Source organism: Pleurodeles waltl, chromosome 7, assembly GCF_031143425.1.
Source record: "Pleurodeles waltl isolate 20211129_DDA chromosome 7, aPleWal1.hap1.20221129, whole genome shotgun sequence".
Taxonomy (NCBI): Eukaryota; Metazoa; Chordata; class Amphibia; order Caudata; family Salamandridae; genus Pleurodeles; species Pleurodeles waltl.
Genome location: NC_090446.1, coordinates 1,085,545,408 through 1,085,569,996, shown reverse-complemented (window position 1 = coordinate 1,085,569,996; position 24,589 = coordinate 1,085,545,408). Strand labels below are relative to the sequence as shown.

General features: G+C 43.3%; 1 protein-coding gene across 2 annotated transcripts in view; it reads left to right on the top strand.

The window, feature by feature from the left end:
• The window catches only part of TOM1L1 (target of myb1 like 1 membrane trafficking protein), a 501,668-nt gene that overhangs the window by 221,325 nt on the left and 255,754 nt on the right, over positions 1–24,589 (top strand). For both annotated transcript variants that reach the window (XM_069200030.1, XM_069200031.1), the window contains exon 8: positions 18,056–18,189. In XM_069200030.1, coding sequence (XP_069056131.1) covers positions 18,056–18,189 — 134 coding nt within the window. The remainder of the gene's footprint in view (positions 1–18,055; positions 18,190–24,589) is intronic.

Sequence of the window (24,589 nt, the reverse complement as noted above, 5' to 3'; positions counted from 1 at the left end):
CAGACACGCACCAGGCATAGACCCAATCACTCACACTGGCATACACGCATTCATACATGCATACTTCTAGACATGCTTGCACACATTCTTACACATAATCACACTGACATGCAAACACGCACTCACTTCAACATTTTTACATGCATTTACTCACACGCATACAACCACACAAACAACACAAAACACACAGACGCATTCTCACACTGACTCACAAATTCATGCACACACTCAGACACACACACAACACCCCCACCTTGCCACCTCCCTCCCCTGTCTGAAGCCTGACTTACCTTTGTCGAGGAAGTCTTCTGGCAGGGAACGGGAAAGGACACTGCTACCACCATCAGCGCCCCGCCAGGAGAACACAGCCATGTCATATCACAGGTTATGATACGGCTGGCAGCGTTCTGCTGGCGTGGCAGTGCTGGTGGTAGCAGCGCCATCTTACTACCGTCCGCCACCATGAACACTGCCAGATTTCTGCCCTTCTTATGGCAGAATTCCGGCAGTGCTCATAATATGGCAGACAGATGGTAGCCACGGTGGAGGTATTTTGGCGGCTGTCACCACGGCGGTAGGTGGTTTTTACAGCCAAAGTTAAAATGACCACCTTGATCTCTTAAAATTCATATCTCCGGTCTCCTTAATTGGATTTTGTCGTTCTAGTGTAATTTTAAAGACAGTGGATTTTTATTGTGTTTTGTGGTTTACTAATTTACAGTTGTGTGATTTTTAAATGCTTAACACACCTGTCTCGTAGGTTAAGCCTAACTGCTCATTGCCAAGCTGCCAAAGGTTGAGCTGGGTTTATTGAGACCCTGACTGGACCTAATGGGGGTCTGTGGCGTATTGCTGAGTGTAGGTACTTACCTGCCCTTACCAATACTCCACTTTCCAACAGTTGTGCAACCCGGTCAGCACCACAGGTAAGGCTGGGGAGGTAGCTGGCAACTTTGCCTCCTTGTCAGGGGGCCTGTTTGCCCTGAGTAATGGCTTCCCATCGCTTAGGCCTCTCTCCCAGGTCCTCAGCGATTCTGGGGCAGGTCTGACATTTGCACAGATGGTTCCGCTGCTGTCATCAGAAGTGCACACACTGACGGATCAGGAGGCAGAGACAGATTAATATGCAGATATTTGGGGATTTTATTCAACTCCCACGGAGCTTGCTCAGATTGCGGCTATCTTGGCTTAGATGCTTCTTGTTTATTTAAGTTGATATTGTGTGAGAGCTCATGAAGACATTGATTGCTCTCTAAGTATTGAGGGGCAAGATTGTGTAACCAACGATTCACTTCTGTCTGAAGCTGCAGTATTCATGTCACCTCATTAACAGATCTGATATCTGAAGATTAAAACAATGTCTAACTTAATGAATAGCACTGTTGTCTAATGCCTGAGACTGCAATATTTACAGAGCATTTCATTTTTGCATCTGTCCCATCAAATGGATACAGAGGTTTGTGCAATGTATCTTCATTTACTTGAAAGTATCTATTGACAGAAAACATAACCAAACCTCTTGGGGAAGGACAGGGCTTGGTTGCTTTCCCTGTTGATTTCTGAGGTTGGTATACCTTCCACAGCAGCTCACCTATATTATCATTAGCATTTCTTTTTCAGTCTGTGACATTGCATAAAGTGACACAGAATCGATATATCAAAGACCTTGTTTTTGTAAACATCAATCCTGAGGTAAAAGATATTCTCAGACTTCCATTCTGATTGTTGGGGGTCTAAATCATTTTAAGCATTCACAATTAACTGTTTACAGCTTTCAAAGGATATCATATTTAACACGCCTAAGACTTTACTGCAAGGAAAACAATATTAAGTTAGATCAGACGTCACTATCTGAAACATCTTGTGTACATGTTGGCACAGGGCAGGGCTGAGCAGGAAGGAAAGCTCAGTGCATAGTTCAGTTAAGTAATGGTTGACTCATGGGCCTGTGAGTAATCTGCAGTCACACGTTTCATCCTAGCAGGGCTGACTCAGCCATCTGGTTGGTGAAGTAAATACCAGTGAGTTGGGTAATGTGCAAACAATGTGCTGTTTTTTGAAGACTTAGGACTAATCTTTCTAACCACAGAGCTGGGAAGCCAACGGCATTATGTTTTCCAGCTTTTCAACAGATAGAGGTGTAAGAAAATACACTTTTTGCATGATGCTCCCCATTTTGATGGACTGAAGCTGAAGGTTTTTGGACTCTAAACACTGGAACCCTACTAATAAGGCCACAGAGCATGTGCTCTGATCCTTAAAAAGTGTGAAATTGGTTAAAATCCTAATTGGCACATTTAATTTACAGATAAGTCCCTAGTATATGGCACCCAGTGTGCCCAGTATACCCAATGCCTGTAAGTTACATGTAGACTGCAGCACCTGTTGTGCCACCACTAAAGTGAAAAAGCATGCCTTCAGGTCTGCCACTGGAACCTTAGAGTGCAGTTTCACAACTGCAAATTTGACCAGGAAAAAAATAAATCTTTTGCCATGCATAAGCGTTCCTTTTGTATACTTATAAGTCACCTATAGGTAGGCCCTAAATGCTCGTAGGGCAAGGTGCACGGTATTTGAAAAGAAGTTCATCTCTACTTAAATTGTCCATGTTCTGTCAGGGAAAAATCTCCAAAGTTGTTTTTCATTGTGTCTAGGCTGGTTCTCCCATAGAAAAGTACTTAGTGTCATTGTAACACCTTATTAACCATAACTTCAGTTTGAGAATAGCTAGAACCATGATTCAAGAACTCTTACATAATGCTGATGTTGGATGTTAATCACTTTTTTGAAAACACCACTTTTAGAAAGTTGACATTTTCCTACCTAAACTCTCAGTAGCCTTTTCAGTGTACAGCAACTGTCAACTGGTAGTCTTGTAGTCTGCTGACCCTGGTGTGATTCAACTCTCCAGTAGGCCTGGCCGGAATTCACAGAATCTGACTGCAGAATTCTGCAGAGTTAAAAAAAAAACTCAGTGGAATTCCAGGGAGGAGGAGTTCCGTGAACTGTGGAGTCCTAAATGCGCCAGATCTCGGAAGCGCCAAGCACGGTTGGGCCAGGTCAGCCAGGACCGACCCTGCTTTGCACTTCCGAGATCGGGCACATTCAGGAGAGGGCCTTGGCAGTGAAAACTGCTGTTTCAGGCCTCTTGTGCACCAGCCTGTCCCATGTGCTGGGACAGGCCAGTGCACAAGAGGCCTGAAATGGCTTTCTTTCTTTTGCTGCCTACTGCCCTGGCCTGAATTCAGGCCAGGTCCGAAGGCAGTGAAAGCTACCAGGCCTGTTGTGCACTGGCCTGCCCCATGTGCACTGCACACGGGACAGGCCAGTGCACAAGAGGCCCCAAATGGCAGCTTTCACTGCCTACAGCCCTGGCCTGGCCTGGCCAGGGCCGTAGGCAGTGAAAGCTGCTGTTTCAGTCCTTGTTTGTGCACCAGTGTGCACAAACAGCGACCAAGAGAAGAGGAGAGGATAGTAGAGGACTTACTTGGGTCTTCCCGGGGGGTCCTCTTCTTCAGCGGCTTCCTCCCTCCTCTGCTCCGGTGTGCACTGCAGCCCAGTTGTGGGCTGCACAGCGCAAGCACGGACTGTCTGCATTTGCACTGTGCAACCCAACTGGGCTGCAGCGCACACCAGGAGAGCTCTGTTCTGCTGGCAGGGCTAACAGGTTTCTTTTGGACAGCTCCACGCCCTAAGCGGAGTGCAGAGTTCCAAAAACTCCATTAGCTTCTCCAGTGGAGTGGAGCATTCCGCACACCCCTACTCTCCAGTAGTCTCTGAGCCAGGCCTGTGGTGCTGGTGCCCAAGTTGAACCTGAAAGGAGGGGCTCCCATAACACAGATTCTGTTTAGATTATAGGATGCTCCATGCTGTCACTAAGACTGATGTACTCCTCATCTCCAGAGCTGATGATCTCATTGACAAACTAGGGGCTGCCAAGTATCTCAACACCTTTGATCTCACTTCTGGGTACCAGCAGCTTTGTCTAACTGAGGAAGCAGAGGAGGTGTCAGTATCCCCCTCTGCTGACGGACCCTTACAATTCAAAGTGATGCCCTTCGGTCTGAAGAATGAACCTGCCTCCTTCAACAGGTAGGTGAACAAGGTATTGTCTGAGTTGGAGGCCTTTATTGCAGCATATCTGGTTGATATAGCTGTCTCTTTAGCGCCATCTTGTGATTAAGTTGCTCCTCATCTTCCATCTGTAGAGGGTCGTGTAAGAAAATGGCTCTTTTTGCATGATCACTACTTTTTTTGTGGAATTATAGTGTTAGTGTTTGGACTCTGTACACTGGGACCTTGCTGACCAGGTCCTAGTTCATGTGGCCTGATCCTTAAAAACTGTTGAATTGATTCAAATCACAATTGACACATTTAACTCACCTATAAGTTCTTAGTATGGGTACTTAGTGTACTCAGGCATGTAAGTTAAATGTCACTAGTGGACTGCAGCACCCTAGGCCCATAGCCCTATGCCCATAGACAGTGGGCCCATGGGAATGGTGCATGACATTTAAAAGGTAAGATGTGTACTTATGTTATACATGAACTGGTGGTGAAAATTCTCCAGAGTTGTGTTTTTCACTGTGTCAAGGCTAGATCTCACATAGAAAAGCAATGGGTTACATAACAACACCTTGTAATGCTAAACATTAGTTTCTGAAATCCAGAACAATGATTCAAGTGCTCAAAATATTCTAGTAATTTAAAATCTAATCTAATGGTTGTCAGATTTTATATTACCTTTTTGAAAATGCCAGTTTTATAAAGACAGCATTTCATGCCTAAAACCTCTAATAGCCTTTTCAGAGTTGATCCCCAACTGTCACTTGGCAGCCTGCTGGCCCCTGGCATAGAAGTGTGATTGGCTCTCAGGAAATGGGAAAAAAAGGGCCTTGGCTGGAAGGAGGTGTAGAATCCTCCTGACAGGATGTAATGAGGGATGTATCCATTAACTGCACAAGCTTCAAAAGGGCAGCTCCTGTCACAGACTATAGTAACCCACACCTAGGCATGCCCCTGCCATTGTCCAAGTTGCCACAGAGGCACTAATCCCAGTAGTGGGAAAACCCATTTTGGAGGGGTAATTCCTCATTTCCCTAGACACACCTCAGATGTGTACCCAGAGCTTTACCCAAAGTAAGAAAGGTTCTGCCATATAGGATTTTAGCAGAACAGTGCACTGTGGCATTGCTTAAAGCCAACCCCCCAGGAAGTGATGTCACAGTGGGCAGATTTGCCCCTGGAAACATTTTCCATACTGGCCAGGCAGTTTTCCCCACCCACAAGCTGGTGTTAGACATAACTGTGCTACCCCTGGATACCTTCTTCAGAACATTTCTAGACCTATGGAATACAGAAAAAGGATTTCTTCTGCTATTGAACCAGAAGGAGGGAAACACCAAGGGGTGGACCTGCTCCTCATTTGCACCCAGGACAGACATGTGGACTCTAAGAGCTAGCTGGCTGACCTATTCAGCTCCAGGAAGACAAAATCTGTATGAAGCCTACATCTATGCTGAGCCCAGCTGACTAGTTCCAACTGGATTTGCTCTTGTCCCTGCTGGTGGCTTCTTAGAGACTGAGACTTATCCCTAAAGTGGTACCCAAAAGGTCCTGAACCCTTGAGTGATGTTAGAGTACACTTTTTCCCCCTTTAAATGTACAAGACAGGGAACTTAGAAACTTTTTGTGAACTTTTTGCAAAAAGAACCAAAGAATACCACTGGATTGTCGCAGAGGTGCAGCCAGCACCCCATAGAGGATGACACCGTCATGTCCAGGACTAGGGACTTTGCAAGCTTGTAGTTCTCCCACTGGCAGTACCGAGATCCTCGAACTTCCCCCCGGAGCTGAGGCTCCCACGTGGTCCTGCAATCCAGCCAGCTGCTGTCAATGAACTCCTCTTTAAGCCCCGCTGGCACCCCAACCTGCTGCCAACCTTGTCAACAATTTATTTTCTCTAGAAAAATGCCCTCAGTCAATCAGAAGGTAAACATTCCACTGGGACAATCCTATTTCCTGTATCCAACCCGCACTCACGTCAATTTGGCCTTTGACTTTGACCCGTTCTAGTAAGACCAGATACCCATGCTTAGTACTTTTCGGATCGAGAAACATCTAAAACTTCAAAAAGTTATATGTATTGTTCCCTACATCGGAGTTTTGTCATTTTGGAGTTTATTGTTCATTAACATGTTCTCAATTTTTATAAACTGGAGTGGGATATTTGTTGTGCTATGCAGTCTACTCTATAACTGGTTTGGTACTGAGAAATATTTTACACATTTCTCCTTATTTGAGCTTCCCGCCTTCTCTGTGCTACAGTTACCAAGGGCTGAATTTGGGTTTAAATTATTAAGACCTTACTGGACCTAGTAAGGAATAGTGCCATTATTAGTTGAAGAGGACAACTATCCATTTCAGCTAATAATCCATGTTCTCACAATTGTTAAAACTAGAAAAAGCTGAGTATTGTGTTATTAGCCTCCCTTCAGATACCAGAGAACCAGCAAACACATGGGATGGTTGGGATGGGTTTCACAGTTTGATAGGTGTGATGACTATAGACAAATCCACCACAACTGTTTGTCACCTGTGAAACTAATCCTTCTTGTCCTGACATTAATTACCCACTGTTTCCAGTACTTTCATTCAAACCACCAGATCCCCTCTAGGATCTGATCAATACCATGACCACTGCTCATAGGCACATACAAGCCCATACAAGCATATAACACACTAACATACCAAACAAAAGTTATGTGATCTAGCACTCTGAAGTGACTACAAATGATAAACAACCATTGGAAAAGCCAATAGGCCTGACGTTAATGTACCAACATATGCAAACACAGGTGTAACAGAAGTAAATACGGGCATTCACAAAAGCTGTTTGCATGCATTCTATGCACCAATGTTGTTTAGCACCTTAATGCCGGCCCTCCTGCCTTTGCCAGTGCTAGAACAAAATAGCATAACATATTGCTTTACAACCTGGAAGGTGGAATATTACATCACCAGCAGATAGCATGAGGCGGAAGAATAATACTCCTCTGGGTGGAGTCAATTCAAAGCCCAATTCATCTATGCATAATTTAACAAACTGATAAAAAAATGTCCCAGTCTGCTACACTGTCAAGCCACATCTAAAAAGGATGGTTACACAGATAGGCTATTATTATGAAAAATTTAGAAGTCATGGAATAATATTTGGTTGAATTTGTCATTCACAAACATGCTACTTTGGGAATCATTTATAGCATGAAGGAAGCTTTAAAAAATCACGTAAAATGTGAAGAAAGTGGTTTTCTGTGCATGTAATGCTATTTTTGCATTTAGAGAAAAGTACTGTATTCTGTGGCAATTGGTACTAGAGTACAAACTTGTAGCTGGCACTAATTTTACATCAATAGTTGCAGAAAAACAGATAGAACCAATGCTTACCAATTTAGATCCAAATTTGAGGTAATGTCATGATTATTGGTTGTGGTAATGCTATTACTAAATTGTGGTACAATAGCAAAAAATCTGATATTCTGTACATTAGTTAATGAAGTATTTGTCCCAAATGGCAATGCAGCAAAGTTTCACTGTGCATAAGCAGTACAATGTATTTCTTCAGAGTCCAGAAAGTTCCCCTACACTAAAAATATTCTTCTAATCCAACTCTTTAAAAAGGTAAGCTTTATCGAGTTGTTCAACACCACACAAGGCCTTTTGATGACAGCCCTAACTTCACCAGGCAACTTCACCCTAGATTTACCAATGCTAGGGGCACTGATAAGTGCAGGAGGGAGGTGATGATAGAAATAAGAGGGATCACAAGAGGGAACCTTGGGTCCCCTTAGAAATGGGGAATTGCTCTTGGAATCCTTAGTTCGGTTCCCATTTTTTACTAGTATTTCACCCTTAAACTCCATTTGTTTTCAGCAGCCACATTCCTTAAGGGGGCATGAAAGGGTAGTAACATTTTTAGGTTCAGGGAAGGATAACATCACTAGGTAGTAAGACGCTGTCAGGGTTCAGGAAAGGGCACTACTAAAATCTAGTAGAAGATTTTTAAGGTTCTGGGAAGGGTAGCATTAAGTGTACTAAGAGTTTTTAAGATTCAGTTTTGAGTAGAATTAAGGATTAATAATGCGTTTTTAGGGTTTGACGAAGGTGAGCTTTGAGGGATAGTAATAGGTTTTTAGGGTTCACAGAAAGTTAGTGGTAAGGGGTAATAAGGGTTTTTAGGGTTTAATGATTGGTAGCGTTAAGGAATAATAGGGGGATTTCAGGGCAAAGAGAAGGGTAATATTATGGGGGAATACAGGTTTTTTACACTTTAGGGAAGGGTCACGTTAAGGGGCAGTAAGGGACTTTTAGAGTTCAGGGAAGGGTAGAGTTAAGGGGTATTAAGAGATTTATAGAGTTTAGGGATTGGTAGTGTTAAGCAAAAGTGACGATTTTTGGGTTCATGGAAGGTTAGCCTTAAGGGGGAGTACATTTTTTTTTAATTCGAGGAAGGGTAGTATTACGGGATAGTAAAGGGCTTTTGGGGGGTTCTCAGGAGGTTAGCAGTAAGGGGTGCGAAGTGGCTTCTAGGGGTCAGGGATATGTAGTTTTAAGGAATAGTAAGGGGTTTCTAGGATACAGAGAAGGGTGTTAAACGGTAGTAGTAATGGTTTTTTTGGGTGGCAGTCGGGTAATGTTAAGGGGTAGTAAGGAGTTTGCAGTGTTAAGCACTTATAAGGAGTTTATAGCATTCCAGGAAGTGTAACGTTGAGCTCTTGAAAAGATTTTTTAGGTTTCAGGGAACTGTAACGTTAAGACATATTAAGGGTTTTTTAGGGTTCACGGAAAAGTAGCATTAAAGTGTCTTTGCGGTTTAGATGTGGTGTCGTAGTTTGGACTCTTGCTCTGAGCAAGACTGCTGGTTTAAGGATAACAGTACTTTTGTTTGTAGGTGACTGAGTCTTTCCTACAACAAGTCGCAACTGTTGTCCCAACCTGTCAAAGTAAGATATCTCAGGGTATGTCGTGGTTAAACGGAGATTACCCTTTTCTCACAGATATATTATGTCTCATACAAACACAGGCAATGACACAGATGCAGTAAAGTTATAATAGCTTTTTATTTAACATAACTGCAATTTGCGATAAGTTGCATGGACTGCAATGATTAGGATTATGAATATAGCAAGTAACAGTATTGTGAAGAAGAGAGTCATTGTTATGAAGACCCCCACCATTTTGCAATATATTAAAAACATATGTATATGTATATATAAGATGGAATATGCCCTAATACCCTAATGAGAATATGCCTAACCTCCTACCTAAAGGAGAGCTGGGTTTGCTAAACCTAATCTGCCAAAGCCGTGTCCATGACAGGAGCCCCCAACCCTCGTTACCTTGGAATGAGGTCTCTATCTCAGACTCCGTAGGGACACGAAGACTGGGTCAGCGTCAGGATGACTGCAGCATCAGTATCAGCGATGGTGGCGATGCCCTCTGGTTGGAATCCCTCTGATTATCTGTCTAAAGTGTGATGTATTTATACAGATCTACAAGGTCCCCTGACGTAGGTGTATTCCAAAACAATAGATAACAGGCATGCTTGGGACGACAATTAATATCAACAATCCCTCGAAAGTATAGAGAGGGAAAATCCCTAAGTGGGAACACCTACTTTTTGTCTTTGGTGCTTGATCTTGACGCCTTGGCACGGTGACACTGATAATGTAACTCATAACAAGTGGCTTAACTATAAACAAGGCAGCCATCTTAGAAGAAATAAATAATTAAATGGGCTAAGACAGAGCAAGCTAAGTAGGTTAAAAGTCACTAGGTGACGGGGGCACAAGTCTACAAGCCAGCGGCTAAGCTAACTCATGCTATCCCATTAAAACGAACTAGGATTCACTACAGTGGGTAGTATAAAATTACAGTACATTAAATAGATACATACATGTAATTTAATTTAATATATGCAGATATTACATTTGAAGTAAATGAAACATGAGATTAGTGTTGTAATTTTAAAAAATGCTACATTGTAATTAATAATTAAATTACATTTTGGAGTTGATTTAAAGCTAAAAGTAATATTTACAAACATGCCTGTGAAGTTATGGCACCTCAGAAGTAAAAACAAATGTGATGTAATGCCACTCCTGGTGTACTTACATTTAAAGGTTCATGAAGTAATGATTGACAGGATCATGGTCACAGATGAAGAGAGGAATAAACAAACAATAGCAAAGGATCTTTAAAAAGTTTCTGTATACCTGTCTCTCAAGCTCATAAATCTTTACACTAGGAATTAGAAAGAAAAAACACAATTTTCTCAAGCAATGCCATATTAAGTTATCTCTGACATTGATGGTGAAAGGATTGAGGGAGGGACTGGGATTGCAATACAGCAACACATTCCTCCTGACTACTTTCTTCCCCTCTGTGCTGCTGCCATAGAAGAAAAAACACTGTAATTATCTAGGAGACATATAACATCGTAGCAGGTCAAGTTAAGCTCTCTCCAAAATAGCTTGACTTGATAAAGAGCCCTGGATCATGCAGCTTGATAAACACATGATAATAGGTTTTTGTAGGATGTGGAGGTACACAGATTTGGTCAAATCAAAAGTTGTCCTCCAATGACCCAGGATCTGGGTGGAGGTAAAGTACCTCTCTGTAGTACACCTAAAAGCTCATCTCTTGATCACATTAGGGCTCTCATTTCGACTTTAGCGGTCTTTTGCCAAGACCGCCATCGAAGCAGGCGCCAAAGTTGGTGGTAGGAAGACTGCAGTGTTATGAAGAACCAATGGATTTCCACCCATAAACAGGCGGAAATCCGACACCGTCGGCCTGGGTGATGACGGGTGAAAGGCAGGTCCACTGCCAGCACCGCCATTCCGGAAGTACTCCACCTGCCATGTTATGAGCAGTAATATGCCACAGCGGTCCTTGCACAGCGGTGCGGCATTGGCAGTGGAACTGCCAACATCCACCCCCTCCCGGACAACCACCTCGATGCAGGAGCTCACCGCCAGCCGCGCCAGTCCGACCGCACTAGTCAGAACCACAGCGGTAAGACCTCCAACACGAGTGTGGACCGCCACACTCGTAATGAGGGCCTAGGTCTGGCAACAGCTGTACTGTTGATAGTGCTTTTAAAACATCAGAAATAAATTAATGAATAACCACTCTCAGCATTTAATTAGTTGAATTGCATTTCACTGAAGGAAACATAAAGATAACCATCAAATGAATTATTCCTCCTTTAGTAATGGGCACACAAGAAATCAAATCACTTCATAGAATTAAGTAAAATAATGCATTCTCCCATTTTCCCAAACAAATGAGAATGTCGATAAAATGCGTGCATTTTCAGGCCTATACAATGGTGATTCCACACTCGTAATGAAGGTGCAAGCGAAAATGGCTGATAGGGAACAGGAGCATTTCCGCTTACACATTTTCTAAATGCACACGAACAAAGGACAAGCAATTCATCCATGAAAGATATCCTGCTGCCTTCATAATTTGATGACTTTTACATATTTCATTTACCTAATGAAAATATAATGACTTTTCTTTGCATATTTAAGAAATATTCACATAGGTTGACGGTCAAAATACTTTTTGAACAACAAATCACACAGTTGCATAAAAAGTTTAATTTACATTCGTAAATCAAGAATTCTCACGCAAAGGTTTTTTTCCCAAAAATAAATGTATCTTGTTCTGTGTTAGGTGAGTTAAAATGGAAGAAGCAGGGCGGCACGGGAAATGGGAGCATGAAACATGTTATGAAAATACGATTGTTGGCTCCTGGTGTACTGCAGTGCCATGCCTTTCAATGGCAGAGAGGGGAGTACCTCGGGAGCTGGGTTATGAACAATGGTGATGAGGCAGATTGGCCTTAAAGATTTCCACTGGGGCACACAAATCGATTTTTGAGGAGTTCCTGTGCTCTGAAAGATTTCACTATCTCATGCTGGAATTCATGCACATATAAGACCATAGTGCTGTGCTTGCTGGGGCCACCTCTGTAAGTACGTCTTGGTTCAGGGCAAGAACAGACCTCATAGATTTCCTGAAGGAGGCCATTTCCTGGGACACTTCAGTCAATTAATCAAGTTCCCTGCAGTAAAGTGTACCATTGGCACACAGAAACATTCTCAGACGGTCACTGTCATTTTGGAAGGAAAAGTAGCCACCAATAAATGGGAACTGCTGCAAGGAACAAGCTCTCTTCCTCACGGTAAATGCGATGCCACTTGAGAATTGAACTCACTACCCTAGAACCTTACCCAATCCTAATCTCTTCAATCAATTGGCAAATCTAAAGGCAATCTAAAACCCTGACAAACTGTGAAGAAGTTTACCATACAATGAATATATGCCAAAAGTCGACCTGGAACTGTTAAAATATTGGAATGCAACTCTGTTGTACCGCTGCCTGGAGTCTTCATTCACGGTAACATTGGTGGCCACTGAATGTGGGCATGGCTGGAGATTCGCAATGGCTACATAAAGCTCCCACCTTGCAAAGAAGCACACTCTGTGTCTGGATGCCCATTTTATGCAGTTTGAAATCCTTATTTCCAAAGAACATATAAATGAAAACTACAGCAAATTGCCTCTTTTGCTTGACTGTAACTTGAAACCTGTCAAAAGTAATTTGTAATGTAACAAACTTAAAGGGCCTATGGATTGCAATTGCACTCTCTCTCTCTCATTTAGTTCAAATACACAGAAATATAAAACTGCAGATAATACAATAAATACCTAAAGTCGTGACTTGTTGGTATTCTCAAACGGACAGATATTTGAGAAAGACTGTTGCTTCCACAGGAACCGTCGTACACCTCTCGAATAGCTTCAGGAATAAACACGAAAAACAATGTCAATGATAGTTATTTGGGAGTAGTAACAAGTAACATTTATAAATGTGGAATTTCTACTGGGTGTAAATTACTAATATGGAAATTTAAGGGAAAAATTAGTTTGCATACTTACCTTCTTTTGTATGATTCATCAATTAAAGTAATTTGAATAGTGCTAAAAGCCGATATACAAACACTGCACATCTGCAGGTAGAGTTCAGTCAGGGTAGCTTAGCTACAGGGTGTCAGAAAGATAACTGATCTGGAGATTGTCCTTGCACTCATCTCAGTTCTCACAATGTCTCAAAAAAGTGAAAGTTTGTTCCAGCTATGTCCATCCCTAAAGCGGCAATACGTCATCTACCCTTTCATTTGTGGGGATTACTCTTATCAAGCTCATGGTTGGCAGAATATGAATACAGTTCTCTGATGGGAATAATAATTCAGTAATTTATTATTTTAATATTAATTTTAAATAAAAGGAAAGAAACCCAACGTATATTTAAATCCATTATAATTAAAATAATTTTTTGCATAATTTAATGTCAGACAATATCTTGAATTTCTTTGCCACATAATCCATATTTTCACAATTGTATTTGGATTTTCCAACATGGACCCTTATTGCCTTTAGAAGAAAACCCCTAGTATGTAAACTTTGAGAGAAAATGTCTAGTTTCTGGATTAGTCACTCAAGGTATGACTACATTTGGAACTCTGATACTCCATCAACCAAACTATAATTTCAAAAGTAATGGAACACATCATCTCTTAAACTACTGATTTTTGCTTCAATTCTTCCACTACTTGACATCTCTAAAAACTGTCATCTGTCATACCTAGAGCATTTAGGTCTTCATGTGAGGTGGCTTTCTATTTACACCTTACAGGACAGTGCTGCTGAAAAACAGAAAAAAAATTAAATAACAGTTATCTGCAGCACTCAGGACAGCAAATACAAAACGTATTAGTTCTAAATTGTTTTTTGTTTGAATCTCCACTGGTCTCAGGTCCAATTTATTCACTACCTGTTAATGTGCTTTTCCTAGTGGAAAAAATGTTTTTTCCAAAGAGCCCCTTCAATTGCTACCATTATCTGAATGTGCGAGTGATCCTTAACATTTACCTCATACAGAAGACTATGCTCTGACCAAATTGCAATGCTCAGCCTCTTTGTGATGAAAACAATTTTGGGAGGTACACAAGACTGCAAACAGGATCTTCACAATTAATGGTAACTAATGCAGAACAAAGAAGACAATGTGTATGTGATCAGATTTTGCAGTTTTGGTGACAACTCATGGTTCATAATTTTGTATGTGTTACAACATGTTGGTCAGCTGATCTGGAGATCCAAGAAAGAGCTCCAAGAAACAATGATCAGAGCTTCAGTATTCATGAAATAGGAAGCTTTCCCAATATATGTATAGCAAATGCATAGTAAAGTGACTACACTGACCAAGTTACCAAATGTTAGCGTAGAAACAAACAAGAAAAGAAGGGATTTAAATTAGCAAATTGTACGGCTTTTTATGTGAACAGTTCTGTCATAATCCACTCCAAACTAAGAGTGCATGTGCCAGGGCTCTACCACCATATGTTCTGCCCTGTTGCTATTTAAAGCCAACCTGTTGTATTTGAGCTACAGTTGGATGTGAGCCATTATTTTATTAAGTGTTAGATTTCTTGGCAAAACATCTGATGGGAAAAAGAGCTGTGCATTTGACATAGATGCAAATAGGATATGGAATATCATCTATGGGTCCATGGGTGACTATATACCATGGTAAGTGCTTTAAAGAGCATCGTTACTTAGTTAAATGGCATTCTGGTGTGTTTAATAGGTCTCTTTCATCCGTGAACAGAGTCTCAGGCACAGTTTTTAATCCTCTTTAATTTCAATGAAGAAATACCAGATAAATTATTTTGGAGTAGAAGGGCTTAGAGCTGACTCGGAGTTTGGTGGGCACTAATAGCAGGCACTTAGGGGGTCATTCTAACTTCGGCGGGCGGCGGAGGCCGCCCGCCAAAGTTTCCCCGCCAGAATACCGCAGCGCAGTCAAATGACCGCCGCGGTAATTCTGACTTTCCCGCTGGGCGGGCGGGCGACCGCCAAAAGGCCGCCCGCCCGCCCAGCGGGAAAGCACCAGCAACAAGGAAGCCGACTCCGAATGGAGCCGGCGGAGTTGCTGGTGTGCGACGGGTGCAGTTGCACCCGTCGCGATTTTCAGTGTCTGCTTGGCAGACACTTAAAATCAATGTGGGGCCCCCAGGGACCCCACGACACCCGTTACCGCCATCCTGTAACAGGATGGCAGTAAGGGGGTCGGAATCCCCATGGCGGCGCTGCAAGCAGCGCCGCTGTGGAGGATTCCCTGGGGCAGCGGGAAACCGGCGGGACACCGCCGGTTTCCCATTTCTGACCGCGGCAGAATGCCCACGGAAGCACCGCCAGCCTGTTGGCGGTGCTTCCTCCAACCCCGGCCCTGGCGTCCATGACCCCCTTAGTTCCTTTGTATGTGTTGTGTAGTTTCAGTCTTCAGTATTCTAGATTTTTACTTCTTCATAGCTGAATAGTGAATACTTGAATGTTTTACATGTGTGCAAACAAAAGCCCATTCATTTATGAACATCCTTTAGCTAGCGGTTCAGGCTGTATAAGATATCATAGTAATTACTGAGAATTCAGATGGCTGTCCACTCCACAAAATCACAAATTTACACCATTGATTCTAATGACATTGGGAGATGTGAGTAAATTCAGTGGTGGAAGAGTGGCAGTTAACGGCTGTGTGTGGGAAGGTGTAAATAACTGGTTGAGTGTATCAAGCTCTGTTGAGCTTGATACACCATCAGATGATTTTAGTAGTATGAGGATGACATCGTTGTCCCACAATCTCATCTAAGTGTGGTCTCTGTCTTGAGGATGAGTCTGAATTCCATGTGGAGAGCTTTAAGAAATGTAGTGAGTTGTGCTAGGTCTGTAACCGTTTCCTTTATTTCAGAGTCTGCTGGGAAGTCTGTTGTTACATAGAGTTGCGGTTCCAAGAGATTGCAACAAAAGAGAGCTAAAATATTTGATTTTTAACTGAATTGGTAAACTTATGTCTTTATAAATAGACTTACTATTGATCACACAAAGACAGGAGATGAGTGATGAAGAGTTGAAGCCTATTAGGAACAACACATCAGTGCCATCTGTACTACAATTTGAGTTTCAGGATGAGTGTGTATTTGCCATTTGTGCATTTTCCATGAGAGAACTTTGAAACAGTATTAGTGTCTACATTTTCCTTTAAAACTGTAGCAATGCCATCATATAATTTTGGAGTTGGGTTGTTGAGTAGTGAATTATTGGGTCACGATCCATGAGATAATAACTTTTATCAGTTCTCTAGTGAATAGTATGTTTTAAATGCTACTCTGTGCTTCCCCCCTCACCCAGATACATTCAAGTGGTTGTGACTACTCCATCATAATTTAATGGATTTTATCAGACATTTAAAAACTTATTATTGTGTATTAGGGGGCTTGCCCAAATAACATTATTAACGATATATATATATCAAGACTTCTCTTACTCAATTACCATACAAACACATAACCAACAACCTATTAACTAGTTTTATTCTTCACTTGAAAATCAAACTAATTAGTTAGATCTAAATCTAAACCTCTATCCATTTTATAAAACAATTCAAAACATTTTTGAATAACATCTTATAGTACCAATTACCTCTTTAGAAATATAAACACCTAGAGCACGAGAGTAAGCTCTATTTACAAAAGTTAATGTCACTGCAGTGGGTAAATTGGACCTCATACAATATTTACCTTCGTCGTCTCTAATGTCATCTTCTTCAGCAATGGCCCTCTAATAAATCTATTGGTTTACTCGGATATGGAAGCCACATTGAAACGCTATAGGTCAGAGGAGAAGATACTTTAGAGTGATATGCAACCATTATTGGCTGTAACAAATAGCTACTACATTTGATGTTAAAACAAAGCAGTTCAAATGTCTTTTTGCATCTGCAAGGGCCCCATCCCAGGTTACTATTGAAAGAAATGCTCAAATAATTACAATAATTTGCTTGCTCCAAAGTACTCACTTCAACAAGTCAATTCCCAAAATAGGTACTACAAACATTCAGCATCGGTTTTGGAAACTTAAATAGCATGTTTAACGTTAATTGTAATCCAAGTGCAGTCTGACCTTGAAACAACTGATCATCATTGCAACATAATGATATGCCTTAAGTCTGCACCATAGGGTAGCTAGTTACACATAGGCATGAAAGACAGGCTGCTGCTGGGCAGCATTACTAATTGTATCACACACACACATTTATAGTTCAAGAATGGTAGAGCTACCACAACAAAGGAGCAATGGTGCCAGTAGCACACAAGGCCTTAGTGTGCCCTGCCACACCACCAAAGCAAGGTGAATGCTGGCTTGTTTGACTTTCACAATTGATTTGAATGAGAGCATATAGAACTATGCTTTCCTTTCAGTGCATCTTCCAGTTAACCATTCAGCTAAGTAGAACTGGTTAACTCATGGAAGGAAGCTAACCTTGTCAGTTGTGGTTTTTAAAGTTGTATTATAACTCTTGTAGTTTGGTTATCATTATAATACAAAGTAAAGACCGAAATGGATTAACTTTTTACACAAGGCAATCAACAACTAAGGATAAATCCATAAATCCATAACTGTTGAACGGTGGTTATTTTAAGCGACTAGTAACATTCCGTTTATGCGTTGATATTATGTCGCTGTGCACGTCTATTTGGGGATCAATGGAGCACGGTGCATGGCAATGGGGATGAACTAGGACTAAAGAGACAGAATGGTATGGGCAGCACCCCTGCAGGCCAATAATGGGCCATTACAGCTGTCACATCAGCAGAAACACTTGGGCCCATATTTATAATTTTTTTGCGCCGCATTTACGTCATTTGTTGACGCAAAAGTGGTGCAAACTTGCAAAATACAACTGTATTTTGTAAGTTTGCGCCGTTTTTGCGTCAAAAAGCGGCGCAAACGCGGCGCTAAAAAAGTATAAATATTGGACTGCTGAACTTGAATTACTGCGCTCTCTGCTATCTGCCCATCTACATCATAATGATTCATAATGACTCAAACATATGTAACGCTTTTTAAATCTTTTCCTTAGAAATTGAACACAACATGTCGCAGTATGCAGGAGAGGATTATGGAGCTGCTGGTGGCCATACAGAATGATGACGTAACAGCGGAGCTCATACAAGTGAATGATGATCTAAACAATGCTTTCCTGAGATACGAAAGGTAACTGAATCAATACATTGCTTTAATGGCTAACCCTTGGTAGTCATGGCTTGGTTTGATCTGAAGGAATGCAGCTTTATAAAAATGCAGAAAACATCTTTAGGTTGTATCTAAAAAAAATGGGAAAGACTAAGGCAAAAGAAACATATTGGACAGTTATGGATTATAAAAAAAGGTGTTTCCTGGCATTCACAGGACTTTAAGTATTGACAGTGCCATGATTTATAAAATAATGTTTTAAATCATTCAAAATACAGACAATGCCTCAAGACAGTAACATCTTCTATCAACTAGAAATAAGAAACACCTGGCGCCCTCTAAGGCTTTGTTAGGTTGAGCCATTTTAAATATCCCTTCGACAATACTCTAAGACTATTGCATCTATGCACTTTATATAGAATTTCCTACAACTGTAGCTAGGTAGAACCCATTAGCCTCATTTCTATGTTTCCTGTCACTAGAAGGATCAGCAGATCATTTCACAGTTGGTGGCAAGACAGTAAATTTAGGTTAAGGTTGGAATTTGCTATTAAATTGGATGCCATGTGGTCCTTCATTCTCTAAAGTCAATCAACAGAACAGCAGTGGACATATGGGCTGAAGAAACAAGCCACAAAAGGACATCTTCGCTCACGTTCATAATTTAACATGAGTTCTTCAGGACACAAACACTGGCTCAGAGACGTCAGGAACCTTCTAGCTGCAGGCTGGTTAAAATCATGTCCCTTGTGTGGAGATGACCCACTCTGCTGATGTTAAAGATGATTCTTGGTTAGTGTCAAAAGTTCAAAAACAGAGTCCATCAGGAGCGTTGTCAGCAGTTTAAAAACAGGGAGCATCAAGAGGGTTGTCGGGTCCACTGGGAAACATCCATCATGATGCATGCTTTGGTGATGTTGCTTGGGTCATTGACCATGTCTGCAACCTGTTAAGGGCCCCACTGCAAGGCCTTGCTACCCCATGGATGTCCATCTGTGGGGAAATGCCAAGTCCATCTCTTGTGCTTCTGGAGGGCCCTGCAAGACCATCGAGGAGCCACTGTCTAGTCAGTCACATAAATAGATAGGTCTTGGTCAAGACTCCCTCTTGCTCCGAAATCAGGGTGCAGGCAGGGTGAGCAGGTAGTCTCTGGTTGATTGCCTCATCCGAGTATCACTGGTGCTTCTTGTCTGTAGTTCTGATAGCGGTGTTGGACTCCACTTGGGATGTATGATACTCCATGGATGGTAGAGATGACGCATTAAGACAGGGCTGGCATGCTGGGGTTGCCTGTCATGTGGTGAACCTGTTCAACAGGTGGTGATGACTTGCCTTGATAGTCTCAGGCCTTCTTTCTTGGGTCGCCAATACCTGGGAGTGATGCTGGTCAGGTACATACATTCTTTCTTCACAGAGGCATCTGCGAATCTCAGCCTGGATGCTCTGAGTTAGTTGGCAAAAAAAAACAATGGATTAGACCCAGTTCTTTGTGACTGGGAGTGAATGTTTGCATTGTTTAGCATTCCGTCCATCATCTGTTCTTCTTGCTGAGATAGATGGGCCACCATTCACTGTGCCTCGACAGATACATTGGCAAGTGTGGGGTATAGAGACTTCGGGGCTCTTTATGAGTTCGGTGAACTCATAGCTGCCACTTCACCTCCAGTGCGGTGAAGCCCCTGCCGGCTCTATTATGATTTTCCCTCTGGGCCAGGGGGAAACAGTGTTTCAGCTCGCCGCATCAGTGGGAAACAGGGCCTTTACATTGACTTCGGCTCCTTATGGAGCCAGCGCCAATGTGGCAGTGTGGCGGGTGTAGCAGCACCCGTCGTGCATTTCATTGCCTGTAATTTGGGCAGTGAAAAGCATGACTTGGATTTGAATGGGGGCCCTTGCACTGCCCATGCCAAGTGCATGGGCAGTGAAGGGGCCCCAATGGGGGCCCAAATCACCCATTCCACCAGCCTTTCCCTGGCAGTGTAAACCGCCCAGAAAAGGCTGGCAGAATGGGACTCAGAATCTGCAGGGCAGCGCTGCCCTGTCGGATTTGAAACATCGAGACCGCTAGGCTGCCTTGTGGTTGCAGCCTGGCAGTGGCAGCGTTTCCACTGTGGTGTCGCCCCATCATAATATGGTGGACGGACCACCACTACCGCGGCGGTCTGTCTGCCACTGTGAATCTGGGGGTCCATGGACCACCAGACTCATAATGAGGCCCATAGTTTGCGCATGCTTGTGGCTTAATCTCCGCTCTCCCACTGTGCTGTCACCAGGTGATTCTCATTTTACCTCAGTGGCTTGCTGCTTGTGTGTCTATATGCGATCCATCAGCAGATAAAGCCTTTTTGAGTGTGCCTTTAAGGCCTGGTCTCTCTTGGTCTTTCCTCTGTGACGCCGCTAAGACCAGCGGCGTCCTACTTGCGGGCCGCAGTCAGATCGGCGGTCCACGTCTCGGATGGCTGTTTCTGCGGCGGGACGCTTTTCGGGTCACAACCTGTTGTTTGGGCCGCATCACAACCTGAAACTTTTCCTTTGGGCTCTGTTTTTTACTGTGTTTCTTCTTTTCTTCTTTTTTCTCTTTTTCTTTTTTGTTTTTTCTTGACCATATTTTTTCTTTCCCAGGAGTCTGTGTTTCCTTCCCTGCATGCCTTGCTCCCTACATTTTGTACTACGGCTATTTTTCCATTTATTTTATGTGGCTTTTTCCAATCCAAGATGGTGTCTTCATTACTTCCTGGATGTCACTTCCTGTTTGTCATTGTATAAGTACAGTTGGTCTTCTGTTCCTTGCGTTGCAAACACTTCCGTTCCGGTTGTGCTACAGACTCCTGTGCCCTGTGATTTAGGACTTCACCTGCTCTTCCCTGTCTGCAGTTTTTGTTCCAGACTTTTTGTGCCTTACTTTTCTTTTTTTATATTTTTTCAGGAGTTCCTTGATCTGTGGTTTTTCCCAAGTTTGGGTTTTTCCTCTGGGACTCATTCTGAAGGTTCCGGCCTGCTTGGTGTTCAGCAGCACCGTGGCTACTAGAATGGGTCGCCCCTGGTCAATCCAGAACAAGCAAGAAACCTGGTGGTGCCCAAAAGACTACAGTGTTAAGAAGCGTCAAGGTTGTGGCACCCTCCTTGCCTTGGCCAGTCATCAGGTTTCCCAGTGTGAACCAACAAGTCACACTTACACTTCCTCCTCCTCTTTCTCCTTGGTGCTTTAGCATGCACCTTCTTTCCAAATATGCAGTTAAGTCCTTGCGTTGTGAGCCTTTTCTTCTGGGTGCAGTGGCATGCACCATCTTTGGGGCAGGCAAACTGGGCCTCTTAGTTATCGACTGTCTGGCCCATTCAGGTGAGATGGCTAGTCCCTTAAGTCTCTTCTCCTTATGAGTACAGCAGCATGCACCTTCTTCAGGGCTGGCTAACAGGGCATTTGAATGATTAACTGTCTCTGTAGCACAGCCACAAGCCATGGCTATTAGGCTCTGGCTTGATGATGAACAGGGCAGTCACTGATCCTGGTCTCCTCATCTTCTTGAGAGCTGTGCGTTATCCGTCCCCATGTTCCCTCTTACAGGACTGTCTTTGGGCTCCTACTTTGTGGTGTTTCCTCTTCTGGGATCGTCTTCAGAGAGAGGTAGGGAGCTGTGGTTCTGCTTCCATTCTCTAGATGGTGCAGGACCTGCACCTTGAGGCATTGTTGTTGTCAGGCAGGGTTGGTGTTGAGTGGCACAGTGTGCCTGGAAGGTGCCAGATGATGTGGTCCTAGTGCCTAGAGCACCATTGTGGTGTTGTGTGCTCCTGGCGCGGTCTTACTTTCCTTGGACTTTCCCCTGCCTGGCGTTGTGTTCATCTTGGAGGCTTGGACGATCAACGTGATGTCTCTGCGGTTCTCAGGCTCTTTAGTGAGTGGCACTTGGTGGGTTGTGTCGTGTAGGCTCTCATTATTCTAATAAGACTACTGGATTACAGCAACAGAATCAACTGTGGTGTGGGGGACTGAGTCTGAACCCACTACAGGTGACACCTGTCGGTCCATTTCGGGTTTGCTCCGGCTAACTAGCAGTGCCTCATCTCTACCCAAGAGCAGGGATGATTGGGCAGCCAAGTGTATGACACAAATGACTCCTCAGGGAAATCGAGGTCACTCAGATCGCATCCTTTCTCTCAGTTACATTAGTCTCACGTATACAAGGACAATCAGAGGCAGTATATGTTTCAATAAGGTTTTTAATTATGCAACTGCATTTTAGATTCTAAAGCATTTACTGCACAGCACGTTAAGCTCTAGTTCTGCCCTTCCGGTTCCCCTGGGAAGATATCATCCCCCATACCTGAGCAAAAGGCCTGAAGTCTGCATATGCAGCTGTAGTGAAGCGTTCAGAAATCAGCATACAGTCATGGTCATCTGGCTGGAATCTCCCTCTAACATGTATAGCACAGTGAAGTGTTTTTATAATAAAACAGCTGATGTTCTGAGAAAACCTATCTTACTGCAGCCTTGAGAGAAGCACAGAGTGAAAGAAATGTCTTGTTTAAGAACGCAGTGCTGGCATAGGCAAAGAATAGCTAAATAGAGAAAAATAAAATAAGACTGCAAATGTGGCTATTGATAAAATAATAAATTAGCTCAATAATATATATCTAGGTTAAAGTGCACAGCGACAGAACTAGTGTGCTAAAATAACGTGTATGAAGCTATAACTAAGATGGCTACACAGCAGTTATACCTCATGACATGGGTACCTTCTTGGGATGCTTTCATTTCTCTGTCATGTGGAAGTAGAGTCAGAATACTCTTCTCCCTCATCCTGGTTAGCTCCTCCAAATGGTGGGGACTGTTGGTACTTTGGTGCTTCAATAGCACACAGTATCCATGCTTTGCTGCTAAGCTGTTTCTGATTGCCTATTTTGGCGTACTGGCTGCCCCACAGGCAGAGGTGTTGCTGGTCTGGCTGCGACCTAGCTGGATCACACCTTTCCCTGCAACTTTTACTCCCCTGGGGTCTCTGTTGGCCACCAATTGGGCCTTTTGTCTTGAAAACTTTGATTGTGGCCTCTTCAGCAGAGTTGTCCCCTCTGTACTACGGGCTATGTGTGGTGTTGGAGCCTGCCTCAGTAAGGGTTGTTTGCATGGTTGTGTTCTGTGTCTCTAGGCCTGACTGTGTCCATTCCTCCTCCCATGTCAGTCTATGGACTCTGCTTTGGCAGCTTGCTGTGCCTTAAGTCCTTGGTCTATGTCGGGTTCTAGTCCTGCAGCCCTGCTTAGAGGCTGCTGGGAGGTGATGAATTGGTGTAGTAACACTGTTTACATTGGGGGGCACTGACAGTGCTTCTGGGCTGATATGGGAATGTCTGGCAGTTGCGTGGAAGGTTGTGTGTTTTTATGAGGAGTGGTAGATAGAGTGAATACTTGCTTTGAACTTCTTTGGAGTGTGAGGGACAGCTGACTCACTGCATTTGTTGGGGCAGTTAAGTTCACATAGACAGAAAAAGGTCTGCTGTGGTGCAAGTGCCCATAACCTTTCTAGTTTGTTGCATTTGTTGGTGCCAGTGGTAGGCTGATGCATTACCACTTCCCTCCAGTGGGGGCCACAAGCCACCAAGCTTTGCTGTGGCTGACAGGCCATGCTGAAGGCTGTGTAGTGGTGGGACAGCTCAGGAGCTCACATCGTAGGAAACAGGTCAGTGCAGTTAACGGCCAAGGAGTGTTCAGAGCATGAAGATGGAATTTCACCTCCTGTAACTGAGTCCCTTTTGCCCCCCTCTGGTTGCACTGAAATACAGCTACCAGAGAGCATGTGGTGGCAGTCCGTGACCACCCGTTGGTACACAGTGTTCTTCCTACTCATTAGGCAGGACTCACTTCCTGCCGACCTTGGACCAACTAGTGACTTACTCACACTGTTGGGGTGAGTGATATGGGGTTGTTTTCCATACTGAGTGACGGCACTGACACCAGGCTTGTGACAGTTCCTTTGCTCTTGATGGCAGACAAGGACTGAACCAACTGAACTGCAGCTGACCACAGCACTCTTAGAGCTGGGAATGTGTGTCCATTAGCTCCATCATCCACTCCTCTGACCCTGTTGATGCTCTGAAGCTGGTTCATGTAATTGGGGCTAGGGGTCTTCAATGGGAGCTCACTGTGACAGGCTTCACCCCTTTGCCCATATGTGTGTGTGTGTGTGTGTGTGCATTTGTGTGGAGAAGAAAGTGCCTCTCTCTCTCTGCTTCTCTTGCTGTGAAGTGCCTGCAGTGGCTAGAGCCATTGTCCATTTATCCTGCCCTGGGACTCTGGCCAGGAATGATCTCTTCACTGTGCCTGTTGGGATATCGAATGAACACCATAGGCCACATGAAACCTGGCACCTCACTTGTTACAGTTATTTTCTTCCTTCCGGCTCCCATGCCGGTCTGCTGATTCATCACT